This window comes from Ochotona curzoniae, unplaced genomic scaffold (genome assembly GCF_017591425.1).
Source record: "Ochotona curzoniae isolate NIBS_2020 unplaced genomic scaffold, NIBS_Ocur_1.0 scaffold_3208, whole genome shotgun sequence".
Classification (NCBI taxonomy): domain Eukaryota; kingdom Metazoa; phylum Chordata; class Mammalia; order Lagomorpha; family Ochotonidae; genus Ochotona; species Ochotona curzoniae.
The window spans coordinates 27,708,885-27,735,414 of record NW_024467106.1 but is presented as its reverse complement, the minus strand read 5'-3'; the positions used below and the strand labels follow the sequence as shown (position 1 = coordinate 27,735,414).

The window sequence follows — 26,530 nt, the reverse complement described above, 5'->3', positions numbered from 1 at the left end:
AATAGCACCTTAGCTCCTAGAGTTGTTGCGAGGGTAACAAGGCAACAGATAAGAACTCAGAACAGCACCTAGGACCAAATGAGAACCCAGGGAATGCAGACGATGCTGAAGACAACGTGACCACCCCGAGGGAGATGATGGTGTAGGTCTTGCCACACTTGACTTTGTCCCTGGCTTTCCCACTATAGCCTGACACTTCACTTGTAGCCCTTGTTTAACATGAGAGAAAATAAACCTATCCATTTCTATAATGAGGAAAAAAAATCTCCAAGTGGGTGGAGGCAAGTGATATATTCCAATTATGTATAAATGTTTTCAGACTACAGATCTTGACCCATTGCTGGATAATGAAGGTAATTGGTGAGTCATTTCTAGATTGTTTTTCATCAACTAAAAGAGAACGGGAATAATTAAATGGAAAGGAAAGGATTTGAGTGTCTGGCAAGTATTAAAAGTCAATCGGGTTTTATGGAGTGCTTGTTTCTGGGTAGCGATGTGTGCTTGTTTGTGCATGTGTGTCTGGGGATGCAGTGTCAGAAGAAGCAGCTGTTCCAGCAGGGTCAAAGGGATCCCATCTCTCATGTGGTTGCTTCCACCTTCCCTCCCATGCATGCACTGATCCACCTGTCAACGTGGCCTCTCTGTCTCTGTCTCTCCCCTCACAGAGATGGCCTCCCAGGGCCATCTGGACCTCACAGAGCTCATCGGCGTCCCCCTGCCATCATCAGTGTCTTTCGTCACGGGCTACGGTGGCTTCCCGGCCTACAGCTTCGGGCCTGATGCCAATGTGGGCCGCCCAGCCAGGACCCTCCTACCCCCGACCTTCTTCAGAGACTTTGCCATCAGCGTCACGGTGAAGCCCAGCAGTACCCACGGAGGCGTGCTCTTTGCCATCACCGATGCCTTCCAGAAGGTCATCTACCTGGGCCTGCGGCTCTCGGGCGTGGAGGACGGCCAGCAGCGGGTCATTCTCTACTACACGGAGCCTGGCTCACACGTGTCCCATGAGGCTGCTGTGTTTGCGGTGCCCGTGATGACCAACAAGTGGAACCACTTTTCCCTAATGATCCAGGGAGAGGAGGTGACCCTCCTGCTGGACTGTGAGGATCAAGGCCACGTCCTTTTCCAGAGGTCTTCCCGGCCTTTGGCTTTTGAGCCCAGCGCGGGGATCTTTGTGGGCAGCGCAGGAGCCACGGGGCTGGAAAAATTCATTGTGAGTACACGCCCAGCGGCCAAGAGACTGGTGGGGCAGGGCGATGGGCAAAAGCTCAGGCTGCAGTGACTGCCAGCCACTGTCACTGTGTCCCTCTGCATCCCGGCAGAGGCAACAGGTGGCAGTGGGAAGGATGCGAGACCTGCAACCCAAAAGCCTGGGTGCCAGCCTTGGTTTTCATCTTAGCCCGTGGATCCTAGCTGGCACCCAGGATCTCATGTACTTACCTGTAAGCAAATCCAGCCTGAAGATGGCACTGTGGCATGGCAAGTTGAGCTGCTGTCCATGACACTGGCATCCCATATGAGTGCTAGGTCTGGTCCCATTTGCTCCTTTTCTGATCTAGCTCCCTGTTAGTGCACCTGGGATAGCAGTGGAAGATGGCCCAAGTGCTTGGGCCCCTGCCACCACATGGAAGACCTAGATAGGATTCTAGGCCCCTGGCTTCAGCTTGGCTCAGCTCTGGCCATTTTAGCCATTTGAAGAATGAACCAGCAAATGGAAGATCTCTTTGTGTATGTGTTTCTCCCTAACTCTGCCTTTCAATAAAACCAATAAATACTTAAGAAGAAAGAAAGAAAAGAAAGGAAGGAAGGAAGGAAGGAAAGGAAAGAAGGAAAGAAGGAAGGAAGGAAGGCAGGGGGGAGGAGAAAAAGCAGTCCACAGGCTGTAGAGTCGATGGAGAGTCCCTCTGTGAAAGCATCTGGTGGAATTTGAAGCTTTAGAAAGAAGGAATCGGAGGTGTTACGTCTTTTGATGATTTTCTCTTGCCATAGGTGTCAAGTGTGTGGAAGCAATTTCTAAAAGGGTGGAGTAAACTAGAATTCCAGCATGAGAGGAAGCCTGTCTTTCTACTTATAGACAATGTGCCCTAAGAAAGATTCCACAAGACTGATTGTACTGTCAAAATGGGCCTTAATGAATAAACCATTCTTTAAAAAAAGAAGGTACCGTTACAACTGTTCATACAGCCAGCACAGGTATCAACTGATACCTCATCGGTGTTCAGCACGGTACCTTAGCATGCAGCTTGGGTTGAGCTGGGGAATGGAGTTAAATATGCTGAAAGGTTTGTAAAATATAATATATTGTATTAAATAAATAAATACTATATTGATATAAATGTTATATTAAATATATAAATAAATATATGCTACATATGAATATACATATATATTATCTTTATTTTATTTGGAAGGCAAAGATGCACACATACCTAATGAGAAACAGCCCCCATTGGCTGGTTCACCCCCCAAATGCCTGTGCCAGCTTGGGCTGGGCTAGGTTGAATCTAGGAACCAGAAACACCATCTGGGTCTCCTGTGTGGGTGGCAGGGACCCAAGTACTTGAGCAGTCAGTCACCTGTTGCCTTCTGAAGTGTGCGTTAGCAAGGAGCTGGATTGGGAACGGAGCCAGATCTTAAGCCCAGCACTCTACATGTGTAATGCAGGCCACCCCAAGTAGCATCTTTTAGTTTTTTAATGATTTATTTATTTTTATTACAAAGTCAGTTATACAGAGAGGAGGAAAAACAGAAAGGAAGATCTTCCTTCCGATGATTCACTCCCCAAGTGAGCGCAACAGTTGGGGCTGCGCCAATCCGAAGCCAGGAGCCAGGAAGTTCCTCCAGGTCTCCCACATGGGTACAGGGTCCCAAGGCGTTGGCCCGTCCTCTGCTGTTTTCCCAGGCCACAAGCAGGGAGTTGGATGGGAGCGGGGCTGCTGGGATTAGAACTGGCAACCATATGGAATCCAGGCGAGGACTTTTAGCCACTAGGCCACGGTGCCGGGCCCCCAAGTAGCATCTTAATCGCTGTTCCAGACACTTGCCTCTCACGGACAGTTGTTAAATGTTCTCTCCAGGTGTCTCAAGGAGTTTGTGCAGAGTTGGGGCAGGATTGGGGGAGGGAAGCCCCTGGCTACAGACAAAGCTTTGAGCTGGTGGGGTTGAGGTTGGGGAACACCTACTGCAGCAGAGGGAGGCCTTGTCTGTCAGGAACTGCCTCTGGTTGGCTGGGCACCGGACAGGGGCAGGGGGAAGAGAGGGGAGTAGTCAGGAAGGGGCGGTAGGCCTTCATTCCCAGGAGTTCTCTACTGAGGAAGTTCCCTGGCCCTGACAGCTTGGCTCGGCTGCCTGGCTGCCTGGCTGCAGACACGGGCCATGCTTTCTCCCCACCTTCACTTGTCTCCATCTCAAATCCCATCATGCTCCCCTCCACCAGCGGTCAGCTCATGGCTGTGCAAACCGCAAACCGTGGCCTGTGGTCCCTCTGCTTCTCCCCAGGGCTCCATCCAGAGGCTGACGTTGTACTCAGACCCCAGGACGCCCGAGGAGCAATGTGAAGCTGACGAGGCATCGGTGAGTCCTGTGCCCCTGCTGCGGGCTGAGCAGGCTTGGGTGACCGGGTGCTCAGGCCATGCTTCATGCCATGCGTCACGGAGCCTCTGAGGTTTCTCGGAGTTGGCAAGCACCGCCCCGGGTCCTATTTTAGGTGCTTGGCTTTCTTTCACATGTTCAAGAGCTGCAGCCCGCTCTCCGGGGCGGGAGTGTCTGCCTCCCTGTCTGTGGCAGTCGGTGGCCTGATTTCCAGGCTTCCTGCCAAGAAAAGGTGTCAGGATTCTAAAACCAACGCTGAAAGGCTCAGTCTGGGTGCAAATTCCTCTCAAAATGAAAAAGCGAACCCAACTTGACTTCTATGTTGGGGAAGGGACTTATTTCCTAAGCCGCAGTGGGATGGTGGACCAGGAGAGAAGCAGCCCCTTCCTCCCTCCTGGGTTTTCAGAGCACCTGCTAGGTGGGCTCCTGCCCAGGGGGCAAGTGGAAACCAGCTGGAAACTGTCCCCATCCTCTGACTGATCACTCACATGGCGACAGAATGACAGAGCCAAGAGAGATGGAGACAGGGAGTCCTTCACAGCCAAAGAGCTGCTCAGCTGGTGGCGGGAAGGACAGGGAACTGGAAACAAGTCAGGGAGAAGCTGGGGCCTGCTGCAAGGCCCACAGCCTCAGGCAGAAGAACAGGTGCCAAAGCCCAGGGTGATCAGGACAAGGCAGTGTCCTAGAACCTTGGCGGACTTTGACTGGTGTCAATCATGGTCAAGCTCCAGGCTGATTTCATTTAAAAAAATATCCTGCCCCTGGGCTGGACCATCTCCCAGGCTCTACCTACAAGCGGGTTTGTTCTCCTTGGGCCTGTAGTGCCTCTGCAAGCCAGGAGACCCTGGTGCCATCCTTCACACATCTCTACATTGCCCCGATCACTGCCATAGGTAAAGTACTGAAATCGTGGCACACAGACTTCCTCAGCTGCCCTTCAAAGGCTAGGGATGAAGATTGAGTAGCAACAAAGCATCGGTCTTCAAAACGTGGGTTCCAGTGACAAAGTCAGGAAGTGGAAGAGACCCTGGACACAATGTGAAGCTGACATGTTAGGCTGTGCAGTTGGGGCTGGGCGTGTTTATCTGAGTCATAAAATGTAGAAGGCAACAAGAGCAAGAACCAGCCATGCACACTGTGCACATATTATTCTCTGTCTCACACACACATGCGCACAGGAATGCATGCATGTGCAAACACATGCATGCTGCACTTATGCTGTCTCCTTAGCCCCACTCTGTCACGCACACGCACACACACACTCATGCGCACATATGCCCCTGACTGTGCATACTCTCCCATACACACATGTGAACACATGAATGCATGCACACATTGTACAAACTTGCACACACCCAGTTCCTCCCAGGGGAGATGGCAGCAGATTTCTCTGCCCTTCCTTGTGACTGGGCTCCATAGAACATGTTCTCTGTGCCCAACGTGGGGCATGGTTTGTCTCTACACAGGCATCAGGAGAAGCCAGCGGGCTTCAGGAGGCAGACGGGGTTGCAGAAATTCTAGAAGCCATCACCTACACGCAGGCACCGGTGAGTGCTGGACTGCTGGCTTTGTGGTCTCTGCTTGCAGGTCCTCTGATGTCCTCGCTCGCCCATGTGGAGAAGTCAGGAGGGCACTGGCCAAAAGGCATTCAGCCTACACCCTAGGTGGACTGGAATGCCAGCAACCTTGATGCTGCATGTGGCCTGTGGCCACAGGAGGCCCATTTTGAGTTGTTGCTGTGTGTTGTGGCTTCCCAGCTTTGAACCCCAGCTACTCCTCCCTGTGGTGGTGATCTCTATGGCCTAGATGTGCAGGGCTGTTGCAAGGGCTGACACAAGTCTCAGCCCAGTGCCTGGCTCGAGGGCAGTGACCTTGAATGATGACCACTCCTTTGCTGCCTCAGCTCCAGGCTGTAGTTCTGAGAGCCAAGCCAAGGTCCCAGGCTCTGGCAGGCCGCAGGGTCCTCATGCCCCATGGGAAAGGCAACCTCCTTCAGTGCCCAGGCCTCCTCCCTCCTGGGAAGGCGCCCATGGTCCAGATGCTTTGGAAATTTCTGAGTCAGATGGGGTAAACGCTGAGGAGGTCAGTTTTAATGGGAACAGCGAGCAAGGCCTGAGTCACTGAGCCCAGAAAGCGCTTCTCTCCAGAGATGCCAGCAACCCGAAGGGGATCCCTGAGGGACAGGCGAGGGGAGTGAGGTTTGAGAGCATGACATGATCACAAGGAGCTGGGCAGTGCTTGGGACAGGAAGAGGAATGAGAGTGGAAGGAGGAAAGTGGCATGTCCTGGTACCAACTGGGTACCTGGCACTTGGGTCTGTGTATTTACAAGCATGCTGCAAGGAGCAGACATGAGCTTCACAGTGTAGAAGCAGAGACAGGTTCCCAGGAGAGCAGTGGCTCAAGCCTAGCCCGACCTTCTCCTGGACAGGTTCAGGTACAAGAGCCAGATATGAGGACACGGGTCAGCCATGAAGGGTACAAATCCACAGAGGGTCTGGAGAAATGAGAAAGAAACCTTTCGTTGATGACATGATGGACTCAGAGACCACAGGGCACCCATAGGTCATGGGCAGCCAGAGGTCATGGAGCATCTAGAGGCCTGGAGCACTCCACACACTTTCTTTCCTGAATCCTCTGCCCTACTTTGCTCGGCACAGATCACTGTCCACTGAGTGTGTGGATTCAAACTCCACCATTTTCTAGTGGTTGATCTTGAGCCAGTCACTTCACCTCTCCAAGCCTTGGCTTTATTCTGAGCATCCATGGGGCTGGCATGGGACTTAGGTGAGGGGTTCCCTATGACACATGTGGGCCAGGTTGGCATGTGGCAGCTGGCTATGAGTGCCAGCTGGGTGATCACTGCCAACTAGTGGGGTTTGCTATGAGGTTGAAGGGATGTGTAGTCATGGTTGGCCTCAGTGCCAGCACAGCGTGGATGTCTTATGCCTCCTGTGTCTGCTCCCCAGCCCCTGCTGCTTGCTCAGCTGGCGCCTGAGCCTGACCACCATGCCAACCCCCTGTGGCTGCCCTTGATCTCTAAGAGGTTCCCCCTGGGCTATGGCCCTGTCCCCTTTCCCTGTTATCTTGTCACTTTTGGTCATCAGACCCACCCACCCACCTCTGTTCCACCATTCCTGCTGTCCCAAAGGTTTCCACCTCCAAATCCAGAACCCAGAAGCTTCCTTTAGGTCTCCAACAAGGATGGCAGGAGCCCAAGGCCTCAGGCCATCCTGCACATACTACTTTCCTAAATGTACCAGCAGGGAGCCGAATCAAAAGTAGAGCAGCTGGGACTTGAACTGAAGCCCCTATAGGATGCCAGAGTTACAGGTGCTGGCTTAGCCCTCTGCACCAGTTCTTGGCAAGTTTTATCTTATGCTGAACTTACTGAATTAGGCTTAGCTTCCCTCTGGTTAGCCCTGGGTGTGCAGCCAGGCACCTGTGAACGTGTGTGTGTGTGTGTGTGTGTGTGTGTGTGTTGGGGGGGGAGTGTCCTTAAAAACAGCCACTTGTCTGCCCTCCATATTCAGCTTCAGTAGGCTGCAGTGAGGCCCAGGACTCCGTATTGACAAAAGCTCCAGGTGATTCTCACCCAAGGATGGGGCCTCTCGGCCACACCCAATGGCTCAGGGCTCCCTGAATTAGCCAAGCACCCGCTCCCCTGCACCCAGGCCTCAGCTCCTGCAGTTTTGTGTGCCCGGAGAGCCTGCCCTGCTTCAGCCTGGCACTTCTTCTTTATCCTCCAGGACCTAGTGCATGTCCTCTCCCTAGACACCATTCCCACCACCCGCTCCTTCCACCTCTCCTTTCCCTCTGCCGTCCATATTAATGCACAGGTGGCTGGGTCTGGGTCCTCTTTCCCCAAATTCTGCAGTTTGAGGAGAGGCACATGGTCATGTCTGATCATTTCTGTATTCCCAGGGCCCTGTCAGGGACCCTGCACACAGCAGCACAGCAGCAAATTGGTACTGAATGAGTAAGTCTGATTGCATGAATGTGAGTGTAGGCTCAGCAGGCACAAGGCTGTTATCTGTTAATCACTTCAAAAGTTTTAAAGCCCTACAACTTGGCATTCCTGTTTTTGAATTTTGTTTGTCAGAGAGAGGGGAAGGAGAGGGGAGAGAGAGGCGGGTGGAGAAGGAGAGAGAGACCTCCCACGTGCTGGTGAAATCCACAGATGCTGCAGGTGCATCCCCTATCAGAATACCTGGGCTCAATCCTGGCTCCACTTCTGATTCTAGCTTCCTGTTAGTGTATACCCTGTGAGGCTGCAGGTGATGCCATGATGATATGATGATCCCTTGCAAGGAGGGAGAGAGACCTCCAGGACTGGACCCTTACCTGCCCTGAAAGATCATCCTTGAGGGGTGAAATGCATATGTCCCAGCTGGCCCTTTCCACAGCCCCTGCTCAGCAGGTGCCTGCTCCTTGGCCCATGACTGCCTGGCTCCTGCTTCAAGGGTTTCTTCAGTGCAATCCCTGGTCTCCCAACCGTTGTCTCACCTCCCCTAATTGAGACTCCTATCACCTCTGGCTCAGATCCTCTAAAATCTACAGCTGACCATGCCACACCCCAGCTTCATGGCCCATGGCTGCTGTCAGCTGCCCCTGGGCCCCCTGGGTAAAGGACAAACCCTCCGTCATCCTGCCTCTCTAGACTGTCTTGCTGCTTCTCCACCCAACCCTTGGCTCAAGCGGTCCAGGACCAGCCTCCCACATCCCCCACCTCTGGTTTGGAAACTCTGCTTGCCTTTCGAGGCCCAGTCCTCTGAGGCCTCCCCTCCCACACTGAGGCCATTTTTCTATTGTCCACCTGCACTTGCACAGGTTCTTGTGCTAATGAGTGTGAGATGTGTGTGTGCACAAGCAATAAGAGCATGCCAAGCACTCCTATGCCTTAATCTCTTGAAGTCACCCCTAGTGTCCCCCTTTCAATCCACACAGCTTAACAATGTGACCAAGACCTGGGGTAGTAGCCAAATCTGGCAGCGAGAAACAAATCTTCTTCTTCTTATTTTTTTTAGATTTTATGTATTTATTGGAAAGTCAGATATACAGAGAGGAGGAGAGACAGAGAGGAAGATCCTCCGTCCGACGATTCACTCCCCAAGTGAGCCGCAACAGCCGATGCTATGCCGATCCGAAGCGGGGATCCAGGAACTTCTTCCGGGTCTCCCACAGGGGTGCAGGGTCCCAAAGCTTTGGGTTTTCTTGACCCCAGTCCATCATCGGCCAGCAGGAGCATTCGTCTACCTGTAGCTCGTGCTCCTGACTCTTCGATCTCAGGAACAATGGCTGAGTCTCTTCCAGACTGTCAGCCCTGAGTCTCCTGAGCAGAGACAAGGGTGTTGGGTGACGCTGTGCTCTTTGGGGCCTCATCTCTGAAGTGATGTGTTCACCTCTGGTTGGTAAATGTGGCTGAGGCACTGATTCACTTTGGACAAACTTTGTGGATACTGGAGGTTTCCTGGGAAGTAAGCCGGTGCTACCTTTGTTTTTCAGTTGCTTACTCGGCCTTCGCTAAGTGCAGCCCGATTCATTAATTCGTCCCTTCATTCCTTCCTTCTGTCTTCTAGCAGAGCCTTTACTCAGCCCCTCCTCTGTGCTGGCCTGGGATTCAAAACTCACAGAATGTGGTTCACCTGCTCAGGGAGGTGGGCAAACTCATGCTAATGAGCAGGTGTAAATGACCTTGGGCTGTGTGGTGTATTGCATGCTCTGTGGATGTGTTGCGTTTTTCCCCCTGCTTTACTACCAAGCAAACCCTGTCTAGTCTTGGTTGTTTTCTCTTTTCAGCCTCAAGAAGCCAGAGTTGAGCCCATCGATGCCCCACTGGTTCCAGCCTCTCCAACAGAGGACACGGAGCTCTCCGGTGAACCCACACCCGAGGGCGCTCCGGACACTGCTAACTTCAGTGTCATCCCACACGGCAGCCTTGAGCCAGGCAAGTCCTGTGTGACCTTTTACTGAGTGACAGTAGTAGCTCCAGCCCAGGCCATGCTCCTAGCATCTCTCTTGCCCTCCTTCAGATGTCAGTCACCTGCTCTCTACAGGTAGGAGGAGGGCATCAAGTCACAGGGGGGTGAGGACCCCAGCCAAGGGCAGGTGGCTCTCAAACATCAGTGTAGGTCTTGGGTCTTGGACCCTTGAACTTTAAACCCCCAAATCTCACCCCTTGTGGGGTGGACAAAGTAGTCACTGCTTTTTGAACATCTACCATGTGTCTAGGGACAATGCACTGCCTCTCCAATGCCAGTGTTGACCACACACGCTGTGTATTTCCATGTAGAAAATTCTGGCACTCGGAGCCTGCAGCCCGGGACTGACTGCATGCCCCTATCTCACCCTTGCTGACCTCTGACCCCAACTGCCTGACTCTCAGAGCCCCAGGTCAGCTGATGATGATGGTGGCTAGAGAATGCAGGAGCTGCTCTGGTCATCCAGCCAGTCCAGGGCAAGCCCTGAGCGGCCCTCAGGGCTCCCTGCCCAGCACTTTGGCCTCTCTCCGTCCTCCTTTTCCCCATGTAGAGAAGCAGTGCCAAAAGCACAGAGGTCAAACCCAGTTCCTTAGGCAGTAGCTGGACGTGTGCCCAAGGCCCATGATGGTCAACCTTTACTTTCCATTTGGACTACAGTCACGGTCAAGGCCAGAGCATGGAAATGCAGGAGCAAGACATGTTCTTGGAACAGTATTCCCTAGTGACAGAAGCAACGAAAGCTCCTGTAGCAGGGATCACTCAGGGAAAGTGTCTCATCACACACACACACACACGCAAACACACAGCACTGGCTTTGGCAACAAATTGGTGACCCAGAGATCTGCAATGGTGCATCCCACCAAAAGCACCAATGTCCAAATTGTGCATGCTAAGACCTGACTTCTTGATTTCTGATTTCTTGACAGCCCTGTAGGGCACTGCACATGTGTCTTAGACTCAGCAGATGCAATGGGCTTGCAGATGCTCTCGGCAGCGGACTCTGGGAGATAGGATAATGGGAATAGTTTCAATTCAATTATACATTTATATTTTATAAGTTGCCTATGACATTTATCATGTTTGATGCAGTGAGTTGTTGAATACCACTCTAAGCAACTATACTTGAGAAGTCTGTGGGTAAGAGAAGGCACAGGGGAATGAATAGGACTCCTGAGTAATTTAAATAAAGCCGTAATCCGTCCAAGGAATTGGAATTAGGGAGGTGTTGCACACATCTTGGGGGGCAGGCAGCCTGCTCAGTCCTGGGCTGGCTGCTGAGCATTTGCCAGCTTTGGCTGTAGCTCCTGCCCGCTTCCCAGATACACAGGAGGTGTGTGGGTGCTCCTGGCGCAGAAGAGGCGCTCCGGGCTTAACCCCTCTGCACTGTGTCCCTAAACTGGCTGTTGACATAGCACCCCCTGCTGGTGAGAGCCGGGAGGACTACCAGCACAGTGCATAAATGTATGGACACACATCGCTATGTATGTATGTTATATGTTTTAATAATTATTATGTCATGTGGCCATGTTTTGGAACCACTGCCTATAATGATAAAATATGTGTGCTCATATATATAAGGTTTTTTTTCCCTTTGATCAATCAGCTCCACCCTGATACTGAACATTTGTTTATTGCTGTGCTTGGTGCCTTTCTTACATGAACTTAGACAATCCATGAACAAAACAGCCCATAAAGTGAGAGTGGCGAGGATGCCCCATTTATAGAGAAGGACCTTGGGGCTCAGGTGAAACCACCTGCCTCAGATCGCCTTTCTGGTCAGCAGCCAAGCTGGGCCACAGGCCGGCAGGAGGTGCCAGAGCCCATGATGGCAGCTGTCTTTCCAGGCTACCTTGCCAAACACTGTTTTGCAATGTGGCACTTTTTTCTCAGTTTGGCATTGTGGGGTCACAAGTACCTTCCAAGATGACAGGTGATGCAGAATGTGGTTGTTAATGACAGAATGCCTACCTCCCACAGGGTCTGGGGAGATCCTGAATGACACGCTAGAGGGGCTCCCTACTGTGGACGGTGACCCTACCACTGACATAGGCTCAGGAGCCGGGCCCTTCCTTGATGTCACTGCAGGAGAGGTGAGTGAATGGGAGATTTCACTGGATAAGTCAGTGGTAAGCTTGGGTGCTTATTTCAAACTTGATTGTGACCTTGCCTGGCACCATGGGGAACCGTTACCAAGGCCACCCGCCTCTTCATGGTACAGGAGCAGAGAGGGTCCTGAACTCCACAGGTGTCTCTGGGAATGCCCCAGGACAGGTGGAGGGATGCATGGAAACCATCCCGCCTGTCCAACCATGAAGGTGCAAAGCATCACCAGCCTTGTGAGTTCCTGCAAGAAAGAAGACAAATATTTGCAGGTGCATCCAGGCTATTGCCTGGTCATCTCCTTTTGCACCTGCCAAGTTTGAAATGCTGAGTGGGATTGGATGCAAAACAGAAGCAAGTGACATTTTCTCACAAATCCCCTGCTCAAAACGCATGAGGCCAGTTCGCCGCTCCGCTCTTTTCTGAATTAAAGCATAGGCAACTCTCACTCACAGCACTCCCAATCAGTAACTGGTATCAGACTAGGTCCACAGGTATTTTAAAATTTTCAGCCTGGGCTTCCAGCCCCCGCCTCTGGGTGCCCTGATGCTCTCAGGGCACTGTCCATCTCAAGAGAGTTTTGCCAATGCCCTTGGGACTGAATGCATCTTTCTGCCCAGTGACAGGAGGGACAGGGCTTCCCCTTCCTCTCTGCCCCCACCCTTGTTCCCATTCTCTCCCTCTCCTTTCCTCCTCCTTCCTCCCTCCTCTGCCTGCTACTCTGGAGCTAGATGGCTCTCACACTCACCTGTTGTGCTTCCCAGTCTGGTCCCTGTGTCTCCTACGTGCAAAGGAATCCATGTCTGGATCTCCAACTGGTTTGCAGGGTGGACAGCAGAGGGAAGGAACCACAGTATGCTGAAAATCTTCTCCAAGGGGCTCTCCAGGGGCTCAGCCCCGAACAGGTGCTTTCCTTTATGAGGCGTGAGAGAGGCTGATGCTGTGGAACTGAAGGTGCTTTTGTTGTCTCTGGGCACACCCAATAAACATGCTTCTTCCAGCACAGGGCAGTTCCCTGGGACCTGTGCCATTGGCCTCGCCCTTCAGGACACTGCTCAGAAGGAGTCTGATGTGTTTGTTGTAAATCTAAACAATGTGTCTGCAGGGACACAGCCTGTTCCATGAAAATGGAGCTCACCGTCAAGTCAGTTTTCTGTCATGCTTCATTCTGGAGTGCCCCTTTCACAGACTCTGACAAGTCCTGCAGCCTGGAAATCGGTCTGTGATCATATTTTAGGAGTTCCAGGAAACTACATTCTGCAAAAGAAAGAAAAGTCAAAATACAAATCTTTTGGAAAACAGAACTGAAACATGGTCCATGCGGTGGCAGCAGCAGCCAAAGCTGTTCTGTTTGCAGTTTGCCCATCTGCTCTGTGGCCATCAGAGAGGCCTGCCTGTGCAAGCTCAGGGACACCAAGTCACAGGGGATGCCAGGAAAAGGAGTGTGTGGTCCAGGGAGGCCTCAGGAGGATGTAGGTGCCAACTGGGTGCCTCTAAAGCATGTGTTGTGGGCAGTGACTTTGTGCTATGGCTTCTGGATGGGCTCATCTGGGAGGTCATAGGGAAGCAATGACCCAGGCATCTCAGATAGAAGCATCTGGAACTGGAGGGGGCTGACTCGGAAGGCGGTGGTGTCCCCATCACTATGGATGCACAGTAATGTTTGGATGGCCCCTCCTGTCCCCAGATTTGATGATTCAGGAGCTAGTGTGGGGCTGAGGGAAAGTCATTGGCTTCAAAGTCTTGGGGATGACGTAGCTTCAGAAATGCGGGTGGTGCAGGCCCGTTCTCCACAACTCTGGTTTTTCCAGGTATGGGGGAAGCCCCAGTGACACCTGCAGTGTCTTTGTTTCCAGGGTTTAGCAACAACTGCTGTAGCAGATGCTGAGGGGCCTGGGAGAACCTTTGGAGAAGCCGAGGCCACGGAGGGGCCGACCCCAGCCGTGTCCAGCCAAAACCCCAAGGAAGGGGCCACTCCAGTAAGTAGCTCAGCGTACCCACACTCCTGTCCTGGTGGGAGCATGACTGTGCATGGAACGCAGAGGGATAGCCTGTTGGGGCCAGATCCTAGCTGACCCTGAGCAGGTGGCTGAGGCCTACACGGACTCACACTGCAGATGTTTGTGCAACCTGATTGTAAGGAGTCATGATGCAGAGGAGTGGCCTGGCCCCTGGGGACACAGTGGCACAAGGTTCAAGAGGAGAAACCCAGAATTCTCTGAGAAAGGGCCCAGAACCCAGTCTTGAGGGGGCAGGGTGGGGTGTAGGGAGGCTGCCTGGGGAGGGGGTGGAGCATGAGGAAGATGAGCTGAGGAGGTAGACGTGAGGCAGGTGTTGTTGTAGGAGCAAAGTCCCCATACTGCCACACTCGAGAAGTATACCATGCCTGTGGGTCAAGACTGAGCAGGGCGGGGAGGGGCTGTGACTGTAGAGTTCCCTGAAACCACAGTGAGCTTAGGGAGGCATGTCACAGAGCCCAAGAGGATCCTGCAGACATGGGGAGTCACAGCAGAGTGGGAAACAAGCAAGAGAGGGGGTCAGGTGATAAATCCAGAGCAAGCACCCTGGCCAGCGCTGGAGGAAGGCAGGGGGAGGCAGGTCTGGACACAGCGGGCTGCGGTGGAAAGCCGTGTCTGGCTGTGGAGCTGCAGGTGTGTGCTTGCCCTAGGGTCACCTGTATCAGATCCTGCCACAAGTTCTGAGCACAAAAAATGTCCATTTGCATTTGTAAATGTGGCTCTGGGTGACTGTGGAGGGAGAGAGAGAAGTAGAGAGACAGAGAGAGAACAAGCAGTTTTAAAGATATAAGAAACGCAGAAGCCAGAAGACACTGGGCTAGGAACACAGTCATGATGGAGAAGACTCCTTCAGCAGGAGAGTGGTGGAATCTGAGGAGCTGAGGCTTTTGTTCCAACACTAAGATATCAGCACCGATAAAAGCTCCATTTTTGGGAGTGGTGGGCAGAGCTTGAAGGGTCTTGCAAGCTTAGCAAGATAATGGCCCAGGCCGGGTCCTGGGACACTGATGGCCTCTCTCCATTCAGGTTACAGATCTGGAAGAAGACTTGGGAGTCACATCAGCAGGGGGGGTCCCGGAGCTCATCAGTGCTGCTGGGGAGGTTGAGACCACCAGTGGGGGACCTACGGGGGATCCTGTCCTCCCCATATCCAGCCAGCCCCCTGGGGCAGAGGCCACTCTGGTAAGGAACATCAGGTGCTGGTAGCAACCGCTGGCCTTCCCGCAGTGCACATCCCCATTCCAGCAACTGTTAGCTTCATAGAAACTAGAGCTTGACTGCAGCTGTCTCAAAGCAGAAGCGAGCTCCTGGTTAGAGCTACACAAACGAAGACCAGATAAGCCCTTGGCAAGGATGTGCTAGAGGAGAATCAGAGAGGGATGTGTAGCAGATGCTTTGCGGCTGAGGCATCTGTGGGCTCAGGTGTGGGTCTCTCATGAGCCAAGGGAAGGAAGTGTGGACATGCCAGTTTCGCAAGCCTGGGAGGTTTCCTCCCTGCAGCTCCATGTTTTATTCCAGGGCCCACAGAGCGCGGAAAGCACAACCGCAGCCTTAGCTGCGACACAAGTGTCCCTGGGTATTCTCGAGGAAGAGGAGGCCAGCGGGTACCCTACAGATGTCCTGGCACCCCTCATACTCACTACAACCCCAGGGCCGGCGGTTACCTCTGTAAGTGTCATCTGTCCCCTCTGGCTGGCAGGGGAGAAAGGCCAGCATCCTGTTGGGGCGGGGAGGGGATTGGGGGAGGAGGCAGGTCTCAGCTCCTGAACATCCAGCTTTATTGTAGGGTAGGTCTGGGTCAGACCCAGTGCGCGGGGAGGGGGGGTTGGGGGGGAGGAAGAGGGCTATGGAAGGATGCATAGCCAGAGGGCATCAGGGCACTGGGTGTTTGGCTCCCACATGCCATGCCCCAAGCAGTATCCAAGAGCTTCCTTGGAGACAAGGGGTCTAAAGTTAGGAAGAGAGCAGTGGGCACTCCCTCCCTGGGCAGGAAAGGCTGGGTGCTTAGAGGAGATGGCAGATTTACAGAATGCTTGCATGAGTTTGGGCCCCTAGGCATGTGTCAGGTAAGGACAATGAAATTGACCTGACACCCATAGATGGGGTTGTCAGTGCTGCTGTCCCCAGTTGTCTTGACACTGGCCAAGGGAGGTGATTCCTGGCATTGATTCTGTTTGCAGGCACCTGGTGATACAGTGGACTCAGCAGTGGCCACCACCCCGGAGCCACTTACCTCTGCAGAAGAAGAGGAGGAACCCAGCAGTGGCCTCCCTGAGGCCCTGCCACTCCCCACCCCCACAGCAGCTCCTGAGCCACGGGTCACTCTGGTGAGTGCACCCAGGGATGTAGAGATTGGCCAGGCCCCAACTTACCTGGGAGAGGCTGAGGGCTGGAACTGGGGGAGGGGTGGCCTCTGGCCCTGACAGTGGTAGGAGGTGAATGGTTCCTTTGTGTTTGCAGAGTTGGGCCTTAGAGGGACATAAGCCCCCTGGGTACATTGATTTATAGAGGAAAAGGTCTGAGGAACAGAATGCAGTGGACAGAGTCTTGCCCCAACTGTTCTTTTTTTGATTAAACCAATTTTATTTTTGGAAGGCAGTACTAGGCACAGATGCAAAAGTTGGCTTTGCAGTAGGGAACTGGGAGAGCAGCACTCAGGCTGCAGGGTCACCAGCAAGTGACTCCTGGTGCCGCTTCTCCTTCACGGGCTGCCCTGGCATCACCTTCAGTGGCTCCTTCTGTTGCCTGGGACCTGCCTTTCCCTGGCTGGGAGGACAGTGCTATGTTGCTCTGTCACCACCTAAGGGCTGTGACTGTGAGAAACAGGAAACCCAGAAGATACCCGTGGGTGGGGCTTGCGTGATGCAGAGAACAATGCTTGGGCCAAGTGGGGACTCCACCCAGGTCTCTCATGTGGGTGACAAGGAGCCAAGTTCTTGAGTCATCATCACCCATTGCCTCCCAGGGTGCATCTTGACAAGTAGCTGGTATTAGAAGCAGAGGGGGTTGGGACTGGAACCCAAGGACTCCCATATGGGAAAAGGGTATCCCAAGGGGTGGTTTGTCTGCTGTGCCAAGCACCCACCCTTGAGGAGAGTTTTAAAAGAAAGCACGCCATGGGCGACTAGCTTGGGTTCGGCAGCTACCTGTGATATGCTTGCTCATGCATCCCTGGAAAGACATGAGTCAGATTCTAGTCGTGTGGTCCACTGACCACAGGGCACTAGAACTGGCCCATGCTAGGGGCAAGGAGCATGCCAAAAATCCCCCTGAGGGACCCTGAGTGCCCACCTCCTGTCCAAGAGCCTCTTCAGCAACCTGCCGGTTCTCTGTGACCTATGCTCCCCCTTCAGGGTTGTCCTGGTGCCCACCGCCCCCCGCTCTGCTCATACACATTACCTCTGGGCCTCAGAGCAGTCCTGCGAGATCCAGGCAGCTACAATAGAGGCAGACACAGTTTGAAGGGCAGGACCTTAGCTGGGTACCCCAGCATGGGTGAAGTACTTCGTGTCTCCAGCTTACCTGATTCTGTGCATGCCAGCATCTTCATGTAAGGTGAACAGCCTCCATTCTGGGTGAGGTCTCTGAGAGTCAGAGCTGGGGTTTGAACCCAGGCATGGTGGCCTGCAGAGCCCTTGAGCTTCACCCACCTGCTGAGGGCATAGCTTACTCCTGAGGGTGGGCTATGAGCCTCCTGGCCATCCTCTTCCACAGAGGATGAGAGGCGAGCAAGAACTCTGGCCTGCAATCCTAGTGACTGAAGTCCATGTGATTGTGGGTCCCAAGCTAGATCAAGAAAGCGAGGCACTAAGGCTGGGGCTTGGGGCTCCTTGTGGGTTCTTGCGGGCAGCCAGCCCTGGGCCCTGCAGCAGGCAGGCTGGGATGATAGACGTTCACTGCTCACACCCCGTGAGTACCAGCTCTGGCTCTGCAGCTGGGGGATGCGTGCCTGTGCATCCCCATGTAGCTGCCTGCTACTGTATACCCTGGGAAGCAGCAAGGGATGGCCCATGTACCCATGTACTTAGGGCCTTGTCACTTGCAAAGGAGCCCCAGATGGAGTTCCTGGCCCCTGGTTTCAGCCCAGGGAATCACCAGCAAATGTTATATTTCTCTCTGTCTGTGTGTGTGTGTGTTTCTGCCAATCTTGCTGCCTTTTAAGTTTAAAAAAAAATACTATAATTTTTAAGTCACAAACAGCCTATCCTTTAACTTGCAGATAACTTTTGCATGCTGCCAACAGTTGACCTGTGGCATTTTTTTCTTATTGTAGCCACGATGTCATCATCTTCCAACAAAATCAACCATCCCTTCTTGTAATCTAGTAACTTGGTTGGTTAAGAAGAAAGGGGTCTGGTGATTGGATTCTGATCTAAACAAGCACTTGGTTGAGAAAGCTCTTAGGCTTCTGTGAGTTTCTGGTTGTCTCCCGCCTGCCCTTGGTCATGGATTTGTTGAATTCACTGGGTCCTTGTCCCTAGATCCTTGTTTTTGTGCCATGAGAGGCTGGCAGGGTGAGCACAGCTGTGTTGGTGGGAGTGTTGAGGCTTTGCTACCCGTGGGAAAGTCTTTGTCCACATTTACTAACAACCACAGAACTAAAACCAGAAACTTCTGCCATAGCAATCAGTTATAATGGACCTAGTCTGTAGACAATGGTGTTAATGTCAATATTGTCCATAAAGAGACTACAAGCACAATTTAATCAGTCAGCAAGAAGCAATTAATTGAATTAGCCACATATCCAAATTATGGAACACTATGCAGGTATTAACATGATTCTTATTAGCAGTATTTAATGATGAAGGCAAATGCTAACCATGTAATGTTAATAAGCTTGAGCATTTTGTGTGGTCTTCACTATTTAAAATTATTCACATGGGAAAGCACTAGAAAAAATGCTTTGCAAAATGTTAGCAGTTATTGCCTCAAAGTGTTGAAACTGCGAGTTAGGGCTTTAACACATAGTGATATTTTCTACTATGGGCTGGGTTACGATTTTTTAAAACAGCTTTAAAAAAGATTTATTAATTTTTATTGGGAAGTCAGATATACAGAGAGGAGGAGAAATAGAGAGGAAGATCTTCTGTCTGCTGATTCATTCCCCAAGCGGCCGCAATGGCCAGAGCTGCGTTGATCGAAAGCCAGGAACCAGGGGCTTTTTCTAGGCCTCCCATGTATATGCAGGATCCCAACACATCGAGCCATCCTCAACTGCTTTCCCAGGCCACAAGCAGGGAGCTGGATGGGAAGCAGGGCTGCTGGGATTAGAACCAGTACCCATGTGGGATCCTGGCATGTGCGAGGCGAGGACTTTAACTGCTTGGCTAGCATGCCTGGTGCATAAGTTACTTTTGTTCTTATTGTTATTATTGTTATTTGAGAGTTAGACTCACAGAGTTTGTATCAGCTAGTTTACTCCCCAGTTGTTGGCATGGCCTCAGCTAGGGTGGAGCTAGAAGCTGGGGACTTCATCCAACTCTCCCCCCTGGATGGCTCGGAGCCAACTGCTTGAACCATTACTGCTGCTTTCCACAGTAAGGAATCAAAAATATCTGGAGGATGGTTTGAATCCCAGAGTTATCCAAGGTGGCTGTCCCCCATGGAAACAAACAAATAACATACTCAAGTCTCTTATAAAATGGTGTAGAATTTGTGTATGACCTGTGCACGTCTCCCATGTTGCTTAAGTCGTCTTTGAATTACTTTTAATCCCTAACACCATGTAAATGTTACACTTTTTGAAATGACACAAGGGTACTTCAAAAAGCTTGCAGAAAATGGCATTAAAAATAAGTTTATTTTGGTGCAAATAAATTTGAAGTCCATGCATGCAAGGGGTCTGCATACAGTCTCCACAGCTGGCTGATTTTATAGATGTGGCGGGTCCTTTAACTAGCTTAGCAGGTGAGAAATGGTATCCCAGCCTGGCTCTGCCACATATCTAAGACCAATTTCTGTACCTCTCTCTCTCTTAGTTTTATGTTTGCATGACTGGGGCACATAACTGTTGAACCTCCTACCTACCTGTGGATATATGTCATACATTAAGAAAAAAACTCTAGCTATCACGTGGTACTGCATACCAAGCTTGCTCTGTAAAATTGTTCTGCAGATGAATCTCAGAGATGCCTAGGACTCTACTCAAGGTCATCCAGCCACCAGAGGTCAAGTAGAGGCAAGGGCTTTGGTCTATTGATTTTCTGCCTTGGTTTTCTGCACTGTCCACAACCACCAAGTCCAGGCATAAGCATGAAGCTGGTTAGCAAATCCCATGAGGGACTGTGCATTAGAATCTGAGAGAACATATGGAGAATATCATTCTTGAGAGGAAGTGCCAGCATGCTTGGGGACACTAGTAAAAGATTAGACTATCAGGTCTGGGGACGCCAATGTCATGGTCTCCCCTTAGCATAGCCAGGATCAAGAGGTCAGCAGCTCCATGTCCCAAAGACATCATGACCACATTTCAACCAGCTCTTCTTGTTTCAGGCTCAAATGCACATGGAAATGGAAGGACAAGCCACACCTGAAGGAGAAGAGGTCTGTGCTGTGACTGCTCTAGAGATAATCTTGGCTCCTGGTCAAGTGTCCCGAGCATGTTATTGAGGTTAATTTATTCAGTTGTGATGGAGGCGATAGAGTCAGCTAATGTGGCTGAGCCCACGGAAAATGCAATCAGGAAGCATGGAGAGTGATGAATGCAACAGAAGAGCAGTCCTGCCTGGCATCTCCCTACCGACTGAGACCATGTCTCTCGGCCTCCGTGGCCTCATTTCCCCATCTTTTATCCCAGAGCCCCTCTTGTCCTGGGGCTTTGTGTCTGCTCCAGATTCACCCCTGATTTTTGTTTGCCTGGGAAAGCATGGGGCAGAGCTTCAGGATCTGGCTTGCCTCTCAAAAGCTGCAAATCGCAGGTGTTCTGTACTTGGCTCCAGCTGCCTCACCTGTGTGCAGCAGGTGGCACTGGTCATCACCAGGAAGCCAGGAGCTAGTGTTTAGGGAATGCTTTGTCAGCTGACAGGCATCGTAGGAAGGTAATAAGTTCCTGTTTGTGGAACAACTGGATGCATCATTTTGGCTGCAGCCTATGTTCACCAGGAGGCTCTGCCCAGGGGTCTGCTGGGCTGCCACTGGGGCCCCTTCCCACCTTCATGCTGGTCCCCACTCCTCTGCCCTCTGGGTAGCGGGTGCTCTTGCCTCAGGCCTTGGATGTGGGCCCCCTTGAATGTGGCAGCAAGTGTTAGGACAGGGAGGCTGGTGTCTTCCCCTACCTCTGCCTCTGACCACAGTGGACTCTGAGACAGTAGGGGATTTGTGAACATTTCCATTCTCCTTTGCATGGTCCAGCTGTGTCATCACTGTATTTGTTAAGACAGCCATTTCCCTGGTGCTAGGTGGCAGCCAGTGCCTCCTGGGAGGTCCTTCTTCTCATTGTCTCTTTTCCATTTCCTTTCAAAGGGGTGCCTTACCATTCTAGAAGCTTGCCCCAAGCAGCTGCTGTGTGCCGGGAGGGAACCATGCTTGTCCTCCCATAGTCAGGGGAGGCAGCCCTGTGAATTGTAGAGGCCCTTGCAGGCTACAAAGGGCTGGGTGCAGGAGTGGGAGGGTAGGGCTGCACAACTTGGCTCCTGCAGAGCCCAGAGCATAGTCAAGGTGGAGGGACTCGTGAGTGACAAGAGTAGGTGGACAAACACTTGTTGGTTGGCCGTGGGAAGGACAGTGAAGTCTGACCTTAAAGATAGTTCAGAAAGGAGAGGGAACAATAGGAGGGGTGCCCAGCACATCACTAACCACCCACTTTGTTCTCTTCAGGATGAAGCTGAGGAGAGCTTTCCTTGGTCCCCCACATCTTCTGCACCTGCTGGACCCTCGGTGAGTTCCCAACTGGACTCATGCCATGCACAGCCTGCAGGGACACCATGGACCAGTACTTGTCAGCCTCCTAGGAAACACTCTGTTCAGACCCAGGGTTTCCCAGCCCTAGTGGAGCTTGTACTGCACTCAAGGATGGAAGTGTCTTATCCAGGCCATCTCTTGCACTCTGGGTGGCCTGATGTCCCTTCACCTCAGCCCATCCCAAACTGCCCCTCTTTCCCAGGTCCTGTGTCTGGGAATGGTGCCCTATGTGCCAACAGAGAAGCCAGGAAACATCCTCAGGGTGTCCTGTTATCATTCCCAACTGGGCCACCCTCACTTCACCCTGTGGCCCTGCATCACTTCCTCCTCCCGATCTGGGTCTCACCTCCCTTCTCCCACTCATGCATCCTCCACTGCTACTGGCCTTGCTGGACCCAGCTCCTGCTTGGAGCCTTTCAGTAGGGCTCTGATTCTCATACAGCTCCTCAGTTGCCTTAGACCTTCCCTGGCTGGCTCCCAACTGCAGGAATGAAAAGCCAGCAAGAGATTTTGTAAAATCCTGCTGGTTGGTTGTGAGGCCAACTGACACATGCACAAGTCCACTTCAAGTCAGGTGGTCTCAGCACTCAATCCAGACTGGGACAGAGGCTGGGGGCTTTGAGGGAGGAGAGATGAATTCTGCCGGGAGGAGTATTAGGGAGGGCTTCAGGGAAGATGTGATGGCAGAACGGGGCCTGAAAAGATGCCAAGGAGTTTGAGTGACAGGAGAGGAGGCTGAGGGCTTAACATTTGTTAGCCACACACATGGGAGGCCATAGAGAGAGCAGTGGTGGAAAAAGCCTGAAGGAAAATTGGGAGCAGACATTTCCCGCTACAGAGCACCAGGGAAGCTTCCAGTGGCATGGCGGTCCCTGGAAACTGGAGAACCCTGTAGGAGATTTTCTTTTCCTTCCAGGTGGGTGCAGAGTCTGAGGGCTCCAGCCTAGGCTGGGGCTTGGATGTTGGCTCTGGGGACCCGGTGGCCAGTGAAGAGCTGTTGAGGGTGAGTGTGGAGGATGACACTGCTTGGGATCCTGGCAGGGAGGAGGGAGGAGTGAATGGGAGCAGATGGGCCTTGCTGAGGACTGTGAGCCTCGAGTCTTTCATTGGCTTTTGTATGTGTTTGACATTTTCCACATTGTTCTGTTTTGTTTTAAGTGAATATGAGGCTTGATTTGTGGCCAGGTTATTTCTTCTCCACTTGCCTCACTCTCCCTGACCCTGGCAGCCTCCGATACACTGCCTGACCTTCACCTCTACAAGTCAGCCTCTACTCTCCCATCTGCTACACTCACCCCTTACTCATCACAGACACATGGCTCTTCTCTGGGTGGACTCCCACCCTTTGGCTTCAAGCTGCTTCTTGAGGCTCTCCTTACTGCTCACCAGCCCTCTTCCACTTTCTGCCTCCTTGGTGTGTTTGCTCCCCTGGCCTCCTGCCCAAAGCTTGAGGCTCCACCTCTTGTCTCCAGGGGAGCTCCTCCCTCCTCTAGCTGTAGTTGGTACTTCCCCAGCCTGCAACCTCCTCTCCACCCCTCCCCTTGTGCACCTGTGCTGCAACTCTGTTAGAAGCCCAAGTTGGCTGCTCCTTGCTCAGTCTTCATGACCAAGGTTGACATGGGTGGGGTGGGAGCTGGTGGATCTTCCATGAACCACCCCCTCCCCAGGCGAGGGTCAGCTCGCCTGGCAGGAGGCTAGAGAGAAGCATCTTAACGACAGGCAGTTTCTGACTAAACTCACGTTAGACAACTCGATTAGCCAGAACACCCCTGGGAGTTCCAACTAACTGGATCTTTATCGTACCTCCATTTGGAAGAAAACATGATATATAATTGGCCTGAAAAAGACCAAAGTTTAAAACAGTATTTATTTATTCATTTGGTAATCAGTAGGACTGAGAGAGAGGGAGAAACAGGAAAACAGAGATCTTTCACCTGCTGGTTCATTCCCCCATGGGCCATAATGACCAGTGCTGGGCCAGGTGGAAGCCAGGAACCAGGAGCTTCATCTAGGTCTCCCACATGGGTTCAGGAGCCCAAGCCCTGAGCCATTCCCAGGCACATTAGTAGGGGGCTGGATTGGAAGTGAAGCAGTTGGGGACCTGAACCAGTGCCCATTTAGGATGCCTACACATTAGCCTTAGAGTCTAATCCCCACTCTGCTCTGATTAGCTCTGTGTATGTATATGTGTGTGTGTGTGTGTGTGTGTGTGTGTATGTGTGTGTGTGTACGTGTGTATGCGTCTTTGAGTCACAACATCTCACTGAGCTTTAGTTTCCTCATCTACCAAGCGAAAGCTTAGGCTGTGGAAGGCGTAGATAGGATGTGAGGGATGTCTATGCTTGCCCTGCCCAACCATCGCTAACAGAAGATCTGTCCTTTAGGGTCCGCCAGGCCCACCAGGCCCACCGGGCTTACCTGGGATTCCAGGAAAACCAGGGACTGATGTTCTCACAGGCCCCCCTGGGTCTCCAGGAGAAGATGGAGCTGCTGGTGAACCTGGACCCCCGGTGAGCAGCTGAGGTTCCCCCCCCTGCCCCCGCCAACTCTGACCTTGGGGCTTCCTGTAATGGAGAGGCAGAAGGTCTGGCACAGGTCTCAGAGCCCAGGACACCCCCTCCAAGTCTGGGGCTCTCCTTAGGAGAGAGCAGTGGTGCTCCTGTGCTGATTAATCCATTGTAGTGGTGTGAGTGCTGATGGTGGTTGTGCAGGTTGTGCAGACTCAGAGAGTCTGACCCAGATAGGGGTGTCTTGAAGATCATCCAGCCCAATACCAAACAGGGTACAAAGGGAAACCCAGAGGATGCCTGGTACTCACCTGCAGGGAGTGCCATTCCCACTAGGGGTGGGATCTGGCACTCCTGCCCTGGACACATGGCCTCACTGCCTGCTACTGAGCCCTCCCATCTAGGGCAGGTTTGTATGCGAGGTATAGTGGAGAAAATGTGCTAACTGTCATTGATGTCCCTCAGGGCCCTGAGGGGCAACCTGGACTTGATGGAGCCTCTGGCCTTCCTGGGATGAAAGGGGAGAAGGTAAGAAGCCAGTGAGGGGTCTAACACAGACTGCCTGTGGTCCCCTATTGGTCAGCCCTGATGGATACCCCATCAGCCTGAGACTCCCCTGTCATGCAGCAGCCCCTTCCTTGCCCACCCCTGTGCATCCCAGGATCAGTGAATGGTCCTATCATCCACGCAGTCCCCTGGGCTCAGATGCCTTCACCATCTCCTCCTCCCTCTCCCTTTCCTGCCATATCTGGTCAGTTGCCCATACAGACCTGCACTCCTCTCCACCCTGGTCCATGCTGTGGCAGGAGCCTGTTCTCGGCACCCACATTCCAGCCTCCACCTACCCAGCCACTGTACCAAAGTAGGTTCTGAGCAGTCATGGCCCTGTCCCCTCTGTGCAAATCCTGCAGCCCTTCCAGCAGCACCAGCCACCTTCCCCCTTTGGCCTCACACGGCCCTTAGCCCAGGAAGCCAACCTGGCATAAGGCTTTGGGAAGGCTCCTCTCCACTAGCCTCTCCATGCCTTCACGTGTGGATTTCTCTTTGTCTGGCACGTACTTTTCCTTTTCTCATCTGTTAAGAGGTTAACAAAGGTAACTGATAATAAAATAGAACACTAGAACAGCATCCCTACTCTAAGACTTTAGGGTCATTATGAAGATAAAGAAGAGTTCCTTGAACACAATCGCCTTGATTCCACAATAGTTGGCCTGATAACAGAACTGACTACTGAGTGATTAGTGAGTGGGGAGCGTATACAACATGGATACACTGGCCAAAGGGATGACACACATCCTTGATAGGATGGAGTGCGTGGGATGAGGTTTTATCACACTAGTCAGAACAAGTGCACAACTTAACACTTAGGAATGACTTCTGGAAATCTCTGCTTAATGTTAGGAAAGTGATTGATCAGTGTACTTGTCTATGCCCTGGGAAGCTCCCTTCCTCCTCTTTCCCTCTCTGTTAACATGATGTTCATGTTTCCGAGAACCTTCTCAGATAATGACACTCAAGGGGTTAGTCTGCCTGCTTCATCCTCACCCCCATTCTGCCATGGAGTCCATAGTTCTGTGTCTGTTACCTCAGCTCCCAGCATGGGCTTTTGTCAGTGTATGGTGAATTACTGCGACTTCCTGCAGACATGTTTCAACCTGCCACTCTGAGTCTGGCCTGTTTCCATTCTTTCATTTTTTCTCTGATGGGAGTCTTGCTGGGGCCGTGGCAGGTGCAGGTGGAACTGTTGGAATAAGCCACATCCTGCAAAGCAAGCAATGAAGACAAGGTGTATACTAAGCGACAGGATTGATGCAGTTTTGCCAGGTTCCAAGGACAGAGGGTACTCTCAGCTGAGTTGGGAAATGGGAGTCTCTGCAGAGCACCCCTCAACTCCCCAGACACCACTACTGTCACTGAACTAAATTTCCAGTGTGGTCAGCTCTCGAGTGTGTTTATTTTCAAGGAAACAATACTCTGGTTTTCATGGAAAGCTCTTTTCTCAGAAAGGGAACCAGTTGCCAAGCTTTGCAGAACTCATTGCATGCACACCAGCTGTTTCGTAAGAAATGCAGTGTCACAGGAAGCACCCCAGACCTACACTCCCTTGCCTGTTTTCTTACCAGCTCCCCAGCCCCTCACACCCTTCCCACATGCTGTCTCTGACTTAAAGAGCTCCATTCCCAGCCTGTAACCATGGCAGGCACATTCCAGGTGGCTGTTGGACATCAGGCAAATGTGTGGATTCACTCTCTCCTGAAATTTGCTGAGCTTTTGTGTGTTGCAATATGTACTTCTGATATCAGCTTTCTGGTCTAATAACAGAAGATTCTAGAAGGACTTTGAAATTTGCATCTGATAGCTGGAGGGGAAACTTGTCTGTGACTTTTGCCTTTCTTTTCTTTTCCTCCTTCCTTTCTCTCTTCCTTTTCTTTTTC

General features: G+C 52.1%; 1 protein-coding gene across 1 annotated transcript in view; it reads left to right on the top strand.

The window, feature by feature from the left end:
- COL15A1 (collagen type XV alpha 1 chain) overlaps positions 1-26,530 on the top strand; it is a 100,451-nt gene that overhangs the window by 36,078 nt on the left and 37,843 nt on the right. The window contains exons 3-13 of the mRNA XM_040963581.1: positions 666-1,213; positions 3,499-3,573; positions 5,058-5,138; positions 9,390-9,537; positions 11,549-11,661; positions 13,528-13,650; positions 15,208-15,357; positions 21,472-21,564; positions 22,505-22,591; positions 23,973-24,098; positions 24,561-24,623. Coding sequence (XP_040819515.1) covers positions 666-1,213; positions 3,499-3,573; positions 5,058-5,138; positions 9,390-9,537; positions 11,549-11,661; positions 13,528-13,650; positions 15,208-15,357; positions 21,472-21,564; positions 22,505-22,591; positions 23,973-24,098; positions 24,561-24,623 — 1,607 coding nt within the window. The remainder of the gene's footprint in view (positions 1-665; positions 1,214-3,498; positions 3,574-5,057; positions 5,139-9,389; positions 9,538-11,548; positions 11,662-13,527; positions 13,651-15,207; positions 15,358-21,471; positions 21,565-22,504; positions 22,592-23,972; positions 24,099-24,560; positions 24,624-26,530) is intronic.